This window comes from Juglans microcarpa x Juglans regia, chromosome 3D (genome assembly GCF_004785595.1).
Source record: "Juglans microcarpa x Juglans regia isolate MS1-56 chromosome 3D, Jm3101_v1.0, whole genome shotgun sequence".
NCBI classification, from domain to species: Eukaryota; Viridiplantae; Streptophyta; class Magnoliopsida; order Fagales; family Juglandaceae; genus Juglans; species Juglans microcarpa x Juglans regia.
The window spans coordinates 25,486,560-25,500,594 of NC_054598.1; the positions used below are offsets into that span (position 1 = coordinate 25,486,560).

Consider the following 14,035-nt stretch of genomic DNA (forward strand, 5'->3'; position numbering starts at 1 on the left):
TTGCACCGTCTTTCCTTGTTTCACTCCCCTTTCCGACCTCTAGCCTCAGATCTAAAAGTGTGTTTAAGGGTCTATATGCATATGTGATGGTAAGATGCATGAATCTGAGAAAACTTCTTAATGAAAATGCGCATGGTTGCGGAGTAGAGATACAACAGTCTTTCTTCCTTCGTCCTCCTTGTATGAGTAGTCGAGGGGTAGTCAGCGGCCTTTAACTTATGGCTGTATCGACTCAGTATGGCAAAAGTATGTTACGAGCCAACCTTTATCCGCTTCTGTTTTTAGTTAACAAATAAGAGTGCGTGAAACGTGATTCATGTTTGTTAAACGTGGAAAAAGGAAATTGTACCAACAACCTTAACTCGTCCATCTTAAGTTTGAAAGATCCTGTCTTTCTTTTGCATTTCACATAGCAGTCATTGTTATTAGGCAAGTTGCTGCAAATGTTTCTCTCTACAAGTACTTCGACCTCTCTCTGCCCCCACCCCCCCCCCCCCCCCCCCCCCCCCCCCCCCCCCCCCCCCCCCCCCCCCCCCCCCTGTCGTCAACAAATGTTTAATAACGAGAACTTTACATTTAAACATATCTTTCCCTTCTCCAAGTCAAGCCTTGCTCCAGTAACTAACCAATGGCCAGGACTATCTAGTGGGCCTTTACATAGCTCAGACATATCTACAAATTTTAGAAGCTTTTGTGTTTGAACTGGCACTGGAGGCCCTGTAGGAAAGACTCCCGAATCCACCACCACCATTGGTTGTTTTTCTTTTGCTGGGATTCCCAAAAACGAAGAATTTATAGCAGAAAAAATTCCTGACTTCTGGGAAAATGAGGATGACCCTTGTACCCAAGTTGATTGTACAATATAAGAATCGGACACCTTAGAGAATAAGAGCCTGAGGTGAAGAACAGTCTTCGAGTCGTGTTTCTTTACATGAAGCTGAGCTCCAGTGACAATGAAGACTGCGTCCTTGCTAGAGGTCGTCCACCTAGGGTCATATTTAACCGGCGCTGTGGATACATGGGAAAACATTTTGCTTTGGATTGCTTCAAAGTATCGATCATCGCCATCATCTTCTGATCCTTGCCATTTTGAAGTTTCATCTATCTTGTTCTCAAATATCATTGGAGCATTTGATAGATGTTGCAGATGTATAGCGAGCCTAAGATATGGTCATTTTGAGTCAATGTTAAGCCGTATGAGATCCACAGAAAGTACTTTGAGATCCGCAGAAAGTACTACGCTGGTTGGATTCTGTTTTACAAGGACTTGAAGGATAGAAACAGGAAACAAAAAATGAATGCCATTCTTACATTTACACTTACTTGTTGCATTTCATGCCCTCAAGATACAAACGCATCCCTGTAACAGGCCTCCTTCCTACTGTAACCTGTTGAGTTATGACATGCAATTAGTTCGATTAATCTTGAACAAATCATAAAATAATTGAGGAAACATTTTGAAATGTGAATGAAGATCACCTGCATTTGATTTACATATAACTTAGGACCCATCAGATTGAAGCGGAGGGTCGATGAAGGAGTAGGCCTATTTGTGGTAGAACCAAGTGGGAGATCGTTGTGAATGGGAGCCCAAATCCTGTGTAATTGGAAGTCAAGAAAGTACTGTAAATCGGCTATAGGAGGTTTATCTGCAACCAAATAAAATACAACATAAATTAGCTGAAAACGAAACAAGAAACAAACCCAACAAAAGACAAGTGAAAAGGACACAAAGTACAAGATGTCAAAACTTATGTACGTGATACCAAAACTGTTCCTAGGAAGAAAGTAAATTCATTTTCATTCACATCATATATATATATAGCAAACTACGGTGCTATGGTATTATTACTTGGATAAATCTCAGGTAAAACATTCAGAGGTCAAGCCCACGTCAACAAGTTTGGAGGGTGAGATGAGAATTTTATGTTTTGTTTGAAAGTTTAAAATATTATGTTTTAATATTATTATTGTTTTGGGACTTGAAAAAATTGAATTAGGATTTGAAAAAGTTGAATTATTTATTATATTTTGTATGGATATTTGAAAAAGATGTAATGATGAGATGAGATGAGATGAGAATTTTGTATTTTGTCTTGTGCCCCAAACCAGCCTGAAAACAAACCCGAGCGAATCATTGAGTGGTTTACTTAATTTGGTCCATTTGGATGATACTCTTGGCAGAGCAATGTGTATTACTATCCAGTTTCTTTGTGAACTATATACCAATCAGCAATACGTTTTCTTGAGTGTGACATTAATTTTCAGGTTAATACCCTTTTTATCACGTAGAGTTTTGCTTCTTAAAATGGAGATTATTGAAAGTTCAAAACTTACATCGAAGATACAGGTTGATGGCATGCGATAAAAAACCTTTGCCAGGAGCGCCTTTAAGGAGAGAAGTGATGGGGATGAAGTTAAAGTGAATTGCATCCGGCATGAATGGAACTGTTAGAAGCCACTCGGAATGGCTACTGGCTGATGGATCACCTCCCCTTTTGAAACATATGACGGTGAGTCCCTGCAAAAACCCATCTACTTCATTATTAAAACATCAAGTTATTGTCATAGAAAGGCAGCAGTGTGCCAATGATATTGGTCTCGTCAGTTTTGGAAATGATATTCCTCGCACAATCAAATCAGCATCTTTTTTTTATTCTTATATCATCGTTCATGCATCTGTCATTTTAAGTAAACATTGATATAAAATCGATACTCGCTGTAACCGAACCTACATCTTTAGCATTAACAGATGAGAAGCTATTGAAGGCAATAGGTTGTGAACTGAAGACATTGAAAGCCTGCGGTGCCTACAGTTGAAGAAAGTCATGAATTTTTTAGTGCAAACAACATTTTGATTAGATTAAAGTCTGACGTGGAAAAAAAAAAGAGCAATAAATAAACGAGATAGCAATTAATAAAGTCCGGTCAGTGCAAAATATTAGAACCTTGTCTTTAGTTTTGGGATGTTGCGGGGAGAAATTGCATGCCCCTGTAAACAGCTGATCTCCAAGCTCATCCAAGTGTTGTTTGAGCTCTGATGGCCCCAAGCCGGAAGATTTATCTTGCTTAACGAGCACCATATCTTGGCCGCCAATGCTCAATCCCACAATCACATGGGTCCCATATTTCTCAATGAATCTGTCAAACACATTCACCAAATTGTGTCTCAGAATATTAACCGGATATATTATATATGATTGGATGGATCGCACAAGCTCATCCAAGGGCCACGCTAGAAGACAGTTTGAATGGCATCCACCATCCGAGGCATGGAGCTAGGGGTCAAAGAATACATCATGCCTTCAGACGATAATTCATGTTATCGATTAGTGTTTTGATTTTTCTAATACTATAGATAGTTAATTTATTTCATTTTCGTGTAATATCTCTACAAATAGGGATATATACTTTAAATTTAATTAAAATAATAATAATTGAGCACAACAAAGTTGTTGGCCCTTAGTATTTCTCTCTCATTCTTCTTCTCCGCTTTTCCTTGTCAATTTCTGTTATATTTTATATTTCTATCATGATCAACATACAAGTATTCATTGGATTGTCCACGCAATGCTAGAAGAAATTAAGTTCACAAAGATACAAATGTTAATGATGACCCATTAAATTACTTCTTTAATGGGGCGTTTGGATGTAGGTAATCTTTTAGAATTTTAGGAATTTTCATCAAAGGGACGCACGAACGGTGCGGATGACGAGTGATGGATTAACAACAACGTAGACAAACGAAACTAAGAAGAAGGCAGTCAAAGCTAGTAATACGTTATGGCGAGCAAATGCGCGGGATGAGAAGCACAAGCAAGCAAGTTGAATGTCACCTTGGAGAGCAAAGGCCTGCTAACAATACGTAAGGCGAGCCAAGTGTATAGCAGAAGTAGTTCGGTACTAGCAACAGACAACACAGTACGAAAGTGGAAACACCTAAAGATAGCACAGTAGTGCTTAAATGGTAGCAGGTGATGTACAGAGGCTTGTACACCAAAGATGATGTTTCAACAGAGCCCAAATGGGAAAAGAGGAATTTGGGTTTGTAGACCATGCATTTGAATTTTGATCACACAAGTAAAGCTCAACGCCACGCGGGCGATTTTCATAAGGAGCAAATTGTGCGTCTGTTTCTAAGGCAAGCTGCTGGGATGTGCGAGTCTTGTCCTATCAACCTACTTAGGATGCGTTTGGATGTTAAAATGAATTGAGTTGAGTTGAGATGATAAAATATTGTTAGAATATTATTATTATTTTGAGATTTGAAAAAGTTGAATTGTTTATTATATTTTGTGTTGAAATTTGAAAAAGTTGTAATGATGAGTTGAGATGAGTTGAGAGGAGTTGAAGATCCAAACAAAGCCTAGTCTCTACCATTCAACAATCCAACATACGCAAGAATGACAAAGATTCACAATTTACCCCTCGACCAATTAGAACAATAACTATTGGAATCATAACTGACAACACGACACATATAAGAGATATTTTACCCTCAGTCTTCACCTCACTTTCGAAATCTCTAACTATTCCAATACACTCTCTTTCTCTCTTCCTTTTGTTCAGGACTCCAAGGAGGAAGCGAAGCTAGAAGTCATCATCAATAAGGAAGCCAATGATTTCAACGCAACTCTCAGTGTGCATTCACCATTCAAGTAGGTTCACTCCTACTACGATGCTAATAATGTGGAGTAAATATCTATGAGTATGTTCAGGGTATTCATCTTTTACTTCTTAGTCTCTTTCTCTCTCAAAGTGCATGTTCTCTATTTACGATTACTGCCTACTTTGATGATGTGATTTCAAAGTAATTAATGTATTGGTTTCAATTGGAGTTCTCGATGTGTGGTGTATCACAAACTCCAAGATGAGATGAGGCATTATATCAGTAGAACTTCTCTGATTACTCGGGAGTACTTAAGAATTGAGTAATGTCTCCTAGATTGTCATCTAGAGACAGAGATCAAACGAGATGGTAATGCTCTCAAATCTACATTGTTTCCTCTTTGTTGGTGGATGCTAAAGGATATTTGGCTACTAACGTAATGAGTGCGGAACCGGGCATCACTCATTATGAAGTCATTTGTGTGCTTATTACCCATGTTATGACGAAAGGAGTTAGGGTGTGTGCATGACCTATGATGGAGAGTCGTAGTGATAAGCGTTAATAAACCAAAATGGGTATGAGTGGTAGAGTTGTTCCACATGTTGGCTCGAGTTGAGAGATTCCCTGTGTTAATGTGGTGGAGTGATTCCACATGTTGACTTGGTAGAGAGATTCCTCAGGTTGAGAGATTCACCATGTTGATTTGGTGGAGTGATTCCACGTATTGTTTGGGTTAAGAGATTCCTCATGTTGATATGGTAGAGTGATTCCACATGTTGATTTGGTGGAGAGATTCCATGTGTAGACTTGGGCTAAGAGATTCCCTAAGTTGATGTGATGAAGTGATTTCGCATGTTGATTTGGACTTGAGGTCCAGGAAATGATATATTACTAGATGTTTATTGTGTATTTGGGCACTGAGTGCTCGATAATGTTTATGGTGGTTCATGACCATGTTGCTTTACTTGGAGGTTTTGTTCCTCGATATACTTATGATATATGTGGTTTCAGCTTTTATTTACATAAAGCTTATGCGTTCATATTCATCGCCATTATCTTACATTGTTAGTGTTGTTATGGATTTTAACTTACTGAGGTCTTATTGGCATCTCACCACAATAGTCCTACTATGGTTTTCACCACTTAGAACTGTAGATTTTTATACAAACATAGCCCATGAGGGTTACTTTGAGGAGGAAGGACCAAGGCAGCTCCAGGAATAGCCATGGGGTTTTATCTCCATTAAGTTTATAATCTAATGTAATTTAGGATGTTTATTCTATTTGGGTGACAAACAATTTATGGTGTAATATTGTTTGAATTGGACAATGAACAAATACTGGTTTGTATGGATGAAGTGATAATGACTTGTAAATATTACTATTACTGGGCGAGCATTTCAAAAATTAAAGAAAAGCCATAGTATGCATATCGTTATTTTTTTTTTTTAACTTCAAATGTATAAGAGAAAAAACTTAAAAACTACATAAGTTTATAGAAAATAAATCAAACATGTGATATAATATCCCGAGGAATTATATCAAATTCCTTTTTAGTTGCAATCGTGAGTTTAGTTACATTTTTAAAAATTTATATTTTCTAATATTACATTTCAAAAATATGAATACTGAATGTAATGTTAAATCATGATTTGATTTGATAAGTTTCATGAAATACGAGGACTATGAGCTCATTTGGACACTAACAATATTTCAAAATTATGTGACTAGCAATGAAATTATTTGAATTAAAGTGTTTTATCATGTTTTGATAAAAAATAAAAAAATTTAAATAAAAAGATTATCAAATTAAAACATTATTTGAATATAATTTTTTAATTTTCTTTTTATTTTGCTGTTGGAGAAGTATTGATTTTTTTATTTTGTTTTGAAGTTTGTAAAAGTTGTATTGACATTTGTGTTTGGATAAAGATTACGTAATGATTAAATAAAAAACTTGAAGATTTAAAATTGAAAAATATTTTATATTTGAATGATATTTGATTTCCTTTGAATTTTGATAATTTTGTGTCATATCACTATTCCCAAACGTCCCTTAAAACTACCCAGTAAACTGAAGAAGATACTATACGGTGCGGTGCATGGCTATTACGATATACTGTAAGAGTTCAAAGTTCGGTTTGCTAAATTAGAATCTCATCACGGCGTCTCAAGGTTTATCTCCAAATTTGGAAGAAGATGAGTAAAGTAAATGAATTTGGAGAGAGTTTTGCTATTCATTATCTTCATATATTATATATTATATTTATTTTTTTTAAATTTTTTTAATTTTATTCTTCCTAAATTAATTGACTCGATAAAAGAAAAAAAAAATTATGTGTAGTGTGTAGTATAAGAATGATAAGTAAAATTTTTCTTTGGAGAAAAGAAGGTTGGGATTATAATAGATTGTGAAAGATTAAGGTTTCGTTTAGTTATCCAGATAAGACGAGATGAGAAAATTGAATAAAATATTATTATAATATAATTTTTTAATATAATTTTTATATTAAAATTTAAAAAAATATAATAATTATATAAAATAAGATGAGATGAGATAATTTATATAAGTAAACTACGCCTAAAGTCAACTTGAGGACAGGTTTTCGGCCTTCTAGTTCAAAACGCAAAATATATATATATATGGAGTACAAATTAATAATAATAATAATAATAATAATTGAATCAGAACTACAAAGAAACCAGCTGAGAGTGTGAAAGAAACGAGAAAAAAATTAGAAAAGGCTAGCCATGGATCTTAAAATATTTGTAGACTATGATCTTATCATACTAAACTGTAATTAACAACCTACCATAGCGGCCAATAATTCCTATTCCGTTGATATTGTTGACTTTTTATTTTTTTTAAATTTTTAAAACGAGATAGACTAATTCTAATTAAGAATCGAAAAACTTTTCTCTTTAACCATTATCACTGCTCTACACTTCACGCTACACATTCATATTCTTATACTTTATGAAAAAATTATAAATATGAGATATAAAAATAAATAATGACTGATGTATAGTATTACTCAATTATTCGTTAAAAAAGAATTAATTGTGCCACGTGGTTTGCATGTTACATTCTATGCATGTCAGACCTATCATATTGACATGGTTCCTATGCTCGCTCCGGTTTTGCCGATTGTTTTCCCTCTGTATTTTTTCCATTTTCATCTATAGAAAAATTCACATAGTCCAAAATGTAGGAGTTGTAGGAAAAGTCCTTGCAAAGCCCGAATTTGGTCTAGAAAATGCACGCCAGCTATAAATTAAGGGTAGAACTTGAACATTCAACCTAAAGTCGAAGATTTTTCTCTGCCGGCAAACACAGCCTGGCCTACTCACCCAAGACACTTTAATTTTATTTGGTTTGGGTTAAAGAAAAGAGCGCTCCACTTTACCGCTTATTGTTTATCAACTTTTTTTTTTATTTTTTTTATTTTTTTCTATTCACATGTTTTTAATAGATTTAAATATTTTTAAAAAATAAAAAAATATCAATACATTTAAAATCACTTTCTTAATCACTAAATAAAATAAAATAAAAAATTACCAGCTTTACATTTGAGCGGTATGTTACGGGTGGCAAAGCAGCCTTTTTCTAAAGAAAAATGGTAACCCGTACCCGACTCAATAATCGTGTATTGACCCAATTTTCCAATCACCAAAACCTTCACAGGTACAGCTCCTAATTCTAATGCTTACTTACTGGTGAAGAAAATAATCAATTTTGTCTGTAGCATAGAACGCAAAAGTAAATTCATGAATCTAACCTGGCAAGTGCACGGGCATCCCAACAGGACGGAACTGCATCACGAACTTCATCAGAGAGAACGAGTGGGAACCGATCAATGTGAACATTGAATAGGATGATGAAGTAACCATCAAGACCCAAGTATTTTGTGTTGGCTGCATCGATTGCCCAAGAACCGCCCTGGAAACCGAACGTAGCATTGAAAAACCCCGATGGGATTTTCCCCGTCACTGATGATTTTTGGTTGAAAAATTCTGACATCTAAACCCATGAGTTATCCATCAGTCATGAATTCCAGAACGACGATAAACAGAAAGAAAATCTAACAAAGAAGAAGAAAAAGAAGGGAAGATGTGTATGCCTGACTGAAGTTGAGGATATCGGATTGATATCTGGTTCGATCGCCTTTATCGCATTTGATATCGACTGAGACATCTTTGAAAGTTCCAAAACCAGGTACTTGAAGCTGTCGCTTCTGTGCTTCATTAAGCAGGACTAATCTTTCTTTGCCTTTGCAGTAGTTGAGACGGAAATCCGACGTTATGTCGAATCCTTTCCCCAGGCAGCTAAGAGCGCTCTCTACTATTTCTTCGCCCATCTCTCTCTCTCTCTCTCTCTCTCTCTCTCTCTCGTGTGTAATGGCTTTTGGGGCTTGATTAAGTGGCTGAATTCACATAGTTAAAGGTGGTGTACGTAAATATAGGTAGCAGAGCAGATGGTTGTGATTGAAGTAAGCCAAAGACTCGGTATCTTTTCAGCATAATTATCATAAGATTAAATATTTCAAAGGAGCACGGGAAATGGGAAGCTAAAAAGTCTAGGAAGCTTCATATTCCGCTTCTTGTTTTGAGTTGAACTTTGACTGTACTCTTCTCTCCTATTATTATTGTTATTATTGTTATTATTATAAGCGTTTGGTATTTATAGCTTTGAATGGACATTACGTGAATAGCACACTATTTAATTTTAATATGCCATGACCAAAACGACTCCATTGGCTAGCTTCAGCCCCTAAGGTCAAGACTAAAAAATATGTTTGCTTAAAAATTATAGAGACACTGAAACTAAACTTGACATAACATGAACTTGAACGTGAAATATATGAACTTAAAATCTTGTACAATAAACTAAACTTGAGCATAAACTTAAACATAAACTGAACTTAAACTGAACGTGAACTTGAAACATGACTGAACGTGAACTTGAAATATGAATTGAACGTAAAATGTATTTGACAATCAAAATGATTTCGCCAGTCATTTCGTCAGGAATAGTGAACAATCAATATGATTTCGCCCAACATATTTCGTCAGAGATACTCAGACAATCAGAACGACTACACCATAAGTATTTTAAATGAGATACCCTATCATAATGATTATGCTAGAAGTACCTAGTAATACTCTGACAATCAGAATGATTACGCTAAGAGTACCTAGTAATACTCTGACAATCAGAATGATTATGCTAGGAGTACCTAGTAATACTCTAACAATTAGAATGATTACGCCAGGAGCATTTGAGTAGAGGTATTCTAACAATAAAAAAGATTATGCCGGAGGTATTCTAACACTCTAACAATAAAACATTCATATAAAAATGTCTAAAACACTCTATAAAACTTTCGGATCAAGATTTTTCTATTAGCTTAATCAAAAATTTCAAAATACAACATACTATCCAGATTATCACCTAGATTGACTTTTCCATAGTTACAATAATCTTTTACCAATGAAATGACCTTGAAATACAACACAAAAGGTACCCACGAAACCTAGACTCAAAGATGAACTACTTCATGAAGGAAGCTTAGTGAGATAATACTTATAATGGTTTAAAAAATGGCACGGAAAAGGGGTGAAATGAGTGAAATTGTGACTTGCACGCCTAATACACTTCTGAAAAGTGAAGTATGGGCTTGAGTGACATCTTGATGAATGGTAATTAGGTCACAAAAATGTGCAAATAATGAGTGGTTTTCAGAGAAGTAAACTTTCAAGAGAAGGGTGGTAGTGAGGTGACCTTTGGCATTCACGCCATGCACGACTTTAAGGCTGTTATGAGCAGTGGATAGTCAGCCTTGAGTGGGTGGAAACTTCCTCAAGAGACTTTGCCAAGGTGGCCAAAATTCATGGGCTTTAAACAAGTGGGGGCTTCATTTGGAGTTTAAAGAGGGTTTAGTTAGGGTTTGAGATGCTATCAAGCCCAAATCCAATTTTTCTTGACCCAATCAAATTTTTAAGATTTAAAGGGTTGAATAATAATGTTATAACATGAATTTGAAGAATTAATAGCATGTGAAAGTGATTTAATCAAGTGATTAAACACAATATTAAAAATCAAATCAAATAGGGTTTGGAGGCCAACTTTAGGGTTTGGGAAAACCATTTAGGGTTTTAGTTTAAACCAAGTTTTTGGGGTTTCAATTGGATTCCAATCATTTAGGGTCTTATTAGGGTTGAAACCCTATTTGGTTTTGGCACAATTTGGATGGTTAGATGGAATAGAGTTTTGTTTAGGTGGCATAATCTCACACATTGATTTCCTTCACATTTCCATCTCATGATTTCTCTTAGTGTGAAGTGTCCAATACTATTCACCAAGTGTGGCTAAGATCTTTCCAAGTGTCCAAATAAAACTTCTCTAACCTAATTTAAACATTCCACATTATGATTTTGAAAACACTGCACTTTGTACTATTATTAAGGTTATTATTCACTCCGAGAAAAATGAAAATAAAATTTGCCCCTATAAAATCCTAAACATATACACTAACCTAACTGTGCAATCTGTTTATTGAAATTCAACCTCGAAGTGCCTTGAAATAAACAAAACACATTTTTGAACAAGCGTTTCGTCCGAAAACTGAAAATGAGATTATTGTGTCGTAAATCCTAAATAATCAATTGAGTCTAATGGCGCATAACATATCCCACGGATTGTTGGGGGGACAAAATCCACTACGATAGATAATTATACAATCTCTCATGGCCTTTCATATCGCTCAATATAATGGAAAAATCTAAGATTTCAAGAGTTGAAGACAATGCCTCCATTGAGAGAGATCTGGTGGAGGCGTTATGTGTAGTGGAGTTTTGTACGTAGAGAGCTTGTGTAGAGTGCCCTTCTTTTGTAGAGATTTCCTCCTTTTATAAAGATCTATTTTCTTCTTGGGAATGATTGAGTCTCACTTGTCTTGTGAAACCTTTTCGTTTTAGAAGTCTGAGCTGACTGCTTTTGGTTTATTTCTTCCTTAACTTATCTATTCCTTTACTATTAGTGATATGTTTTCAATGGGTTAGACCCAATCAATTTTATCCGTAACAGGGCTTGAGTTTATATTTTAGGGTTTTTGGATGTGAAACTATATTGTCTGATTTAGAATTTCATTTAGATAAAATTGTAGAACACTTACGTAGCAATTGGAGATTGGAGGTTTACACCACATCTCTTCACAAGGGTCTCTCTTTAAGGAAGATTCAACAATCTTTTATGTCCTCTGTTAGGCATGTCTTCTCCTATTTATATATTGGATGCGGAGTGACTCTAGAGGTTTTGTTGTGAGATCTGGATCAGGACGAGGAGTTTGAAGGTTTGTAGTTAGATCTGGATCGGGATCGATGAGGTGTTTGTGCTGCTGAGTGCTGAGCTGAGGGACGAGATAGCTATGTATATCCAATCACAGTAGTACGTGTATTATATCAGTGAGGCGTTTCAAGCCAAAAACTGATCTTGCAATTAATTGAACTCGACACCGACTGATCTCCATCACCCCTCCAAAATTAAATACTAATTATTATAGAAGCACTTATGACTACTTCCACCTTAAAAAGCAGTTAGACTATCAGTGGACCGTAACCAGTGATTTATGCTTTTGATCCCTTTTATCTCATTCGTGAATTATATCTCAACATACAAGAAAATGAAGAATTGGTTGGGCCACAGCTAAAAACATGGATTATTTGTTAGTATTAACTGAATATTTTGAAATAGATTAGCGGAAGTAAATAATAAAAAATTCAACAATTATATAAAGAATACTAAGATTTAAGTAGTTCGGCCTCAACAATAGCCTACATCTATTGTAGAGTCGATTTCAAAGAATTTACTATCACAAAGATGGAGTATAAGAGAAAAATCACAAAAGTTTTCAATCGCAAAAGCTCAATACATCTAATGAGATTCAAGAGTCTCTCAAAAGAACTTTTCTCCTTTTTTTGTATATTTGCCGCAGCCTTCACTTCACAAAAGATACATTTATCTATTAAACGACATGAGAACTAAGTTTTTTGAGCATTCGCTACTACGGAGTATAAGTGAACGTTGAGTGAATAATCTATTTAAAGTTTATTTGAACGAACTGTTGAGTAGATGTCGAGGTAACAATCTTTTTAAAATTTGCTCAAGCTATAGTCGAGCCAAATCGAGCCAAAATAAAGCCAAGATCGAGTCAGACTCAATTCTCTGGGATCACATTTTCATCGTGAAACCAAGTCACCGTTCCACCATTGTTCATGTGTACGATACCCTTTTCTCTGATCCATTGATCAATGATCAGACCTGTCACCATTCCATCAACATCCTGCTTTTGAATTTGTGCTTTTTAAGCTTTTGTTTTAAAGTTTCTAAGTTTCAAATTCTAATTTTAATTTTAATTGTATTTCTTATTTTAGTTATCTTTTTCGGTTTTATGTTGTTGCGCTCTTTTGTTTTATTTTTGATATTTTTAATTTTGACCTTTTCTGATCTATTTGATTTTTTAAACTTATTTTTTATATATTTAATTCTTATGTTTTTGTTTATTAACTTGTAAGTACTTTACTTCAGTTTATTATGCATTTTTTATAACTATTTTTTTATATGTAATCTTTAATTTGATATTTTATTTTTGAAAATTTGTGTTTTCTATTTTTCACTATCAATGTTGGCAGGTTATTTTGTAAATTTTAATAACAGTACATTCTATAGACTTAGAAATTGGTTAGATAGTGAGATAAGATACTTTTAAATAAAAATTAAATAATTAAAAAAAATATTGTTAGAATATAATTTTTTAATATTATTATTATTTTAAAATTTAAAAAATTAAATTATTTATTATATTTTATATAAAATTTTAAAAAATTTATAATAATAAAATAAAATAAATTGAAAGTATTTTTCAATTCATACGAATCTTATTTTCACATTATTAGCTATCATGTGACAGGTAATTGTCACGTCATAATTTTACATAAAGATTTAACCGAGAACCAACCGTGCTTGCCTTGCCCCGGACCAACACTGCTCATGCAATGAATAGTAACTCATTTTTTACCCCTCCCTCCCCCGTATTCTGTTCTGGGTTTAGCCATGCATTTTTTGGCATGGCTCCTTCATATAAGAGTCCCGCTCAAAGTTATTTTTTTTTAATTTTTTATTCATATTTTTTTAATATTTTTAAAAAATAAAAAAAATATATCAATATACTTAAAATTACTTTTTTAATAATTAAGTAAGAAGAAAATATTTTTTTTTTTGCGAACGGTCAAGTAGAGCGATCACATTTGGTGGGCAAACTAGCTTTTTGGTTAATATAAACTCCGCAATTCAATTGGTATCCGTAATGAAGGCAGACCCAATAACATGCAATCTACAGAAGGCTCCGTTAGGGTTCGTATTTCAGTT

General features: G+C 34.5%; 1 protein-coding gene and 1 long non-coding RNA gene across 2 annotated transcripts; one reads left to right on the forward strand and one right to left on the reverse strand.

Annotated features, from left to right (window-relative positions):
* Positions 1-539: 539 nt before the first annotated feature.
* On the reverse strand, positions 540-9,225 carry LOC121255606 (MACPF domain-containing protein At1g14780). The gene is made up of 8 exons (XM_041156001.1): positions 8,730-9,225; positions 8,388-8,629; positions 2,949-3,141; positions 2,736-2,810; positions 2,338-2,521; positions 1,480-1,649; positions 1,324-1,388; positions 540-1,160 (listed from the first exon to the last, which is right to left on the reverse strand). Exons 1-8 carry the CDS (start codon positions 8,964-8,966, stop codon positions 545-547), a joined length of 1,782 nt encoding a protein of 593 aa, XP_041011935.1. The 5' UTR covers positions 8,967-9,225; the 3' UTR covers positions 540-544.
* Positions 2,375-3,158, forward strand: LOC121255607. Its single transcript, XR_005938810.1, has 2 exons — positions 2,375-2,513; positions 2,753-3,158. It is a non-coding gene; the product is annotated as an uncharacterized LOC121255607 (long non-coding RNA).
* Positions 9,226-14,035: the final 4,810 nt, after the last annotated feature.

What these genes read in the sequence shown, in the direction of transcription:
- LOC121255606 (XM_041156001.1), bottom strand. Translation starts at nt 8,966, where the DNA reads ATGGGCGAAGAAATAGTAGAGAGCGCTCTTAGCTGCCTGGGGAAAGGA. An exon ending in ATCCCAAAACTAAAGACAAG is followed by an intron (nt 2,811 to 2,948) that starts GTTCTAATATTT and finishes CTTCAACTGTAG; the next exon opens with GCACCGCAGGCTTTCAATGT. An exon ending in TATATGTAAATCAAATGCAG is followed by an intron (nt 1,389 to 1,479) that starts GTGATCTTCATT and finishes ATAACTCAACAG; the next exon opens with GTTACAGTAGGAAGGAGGCC.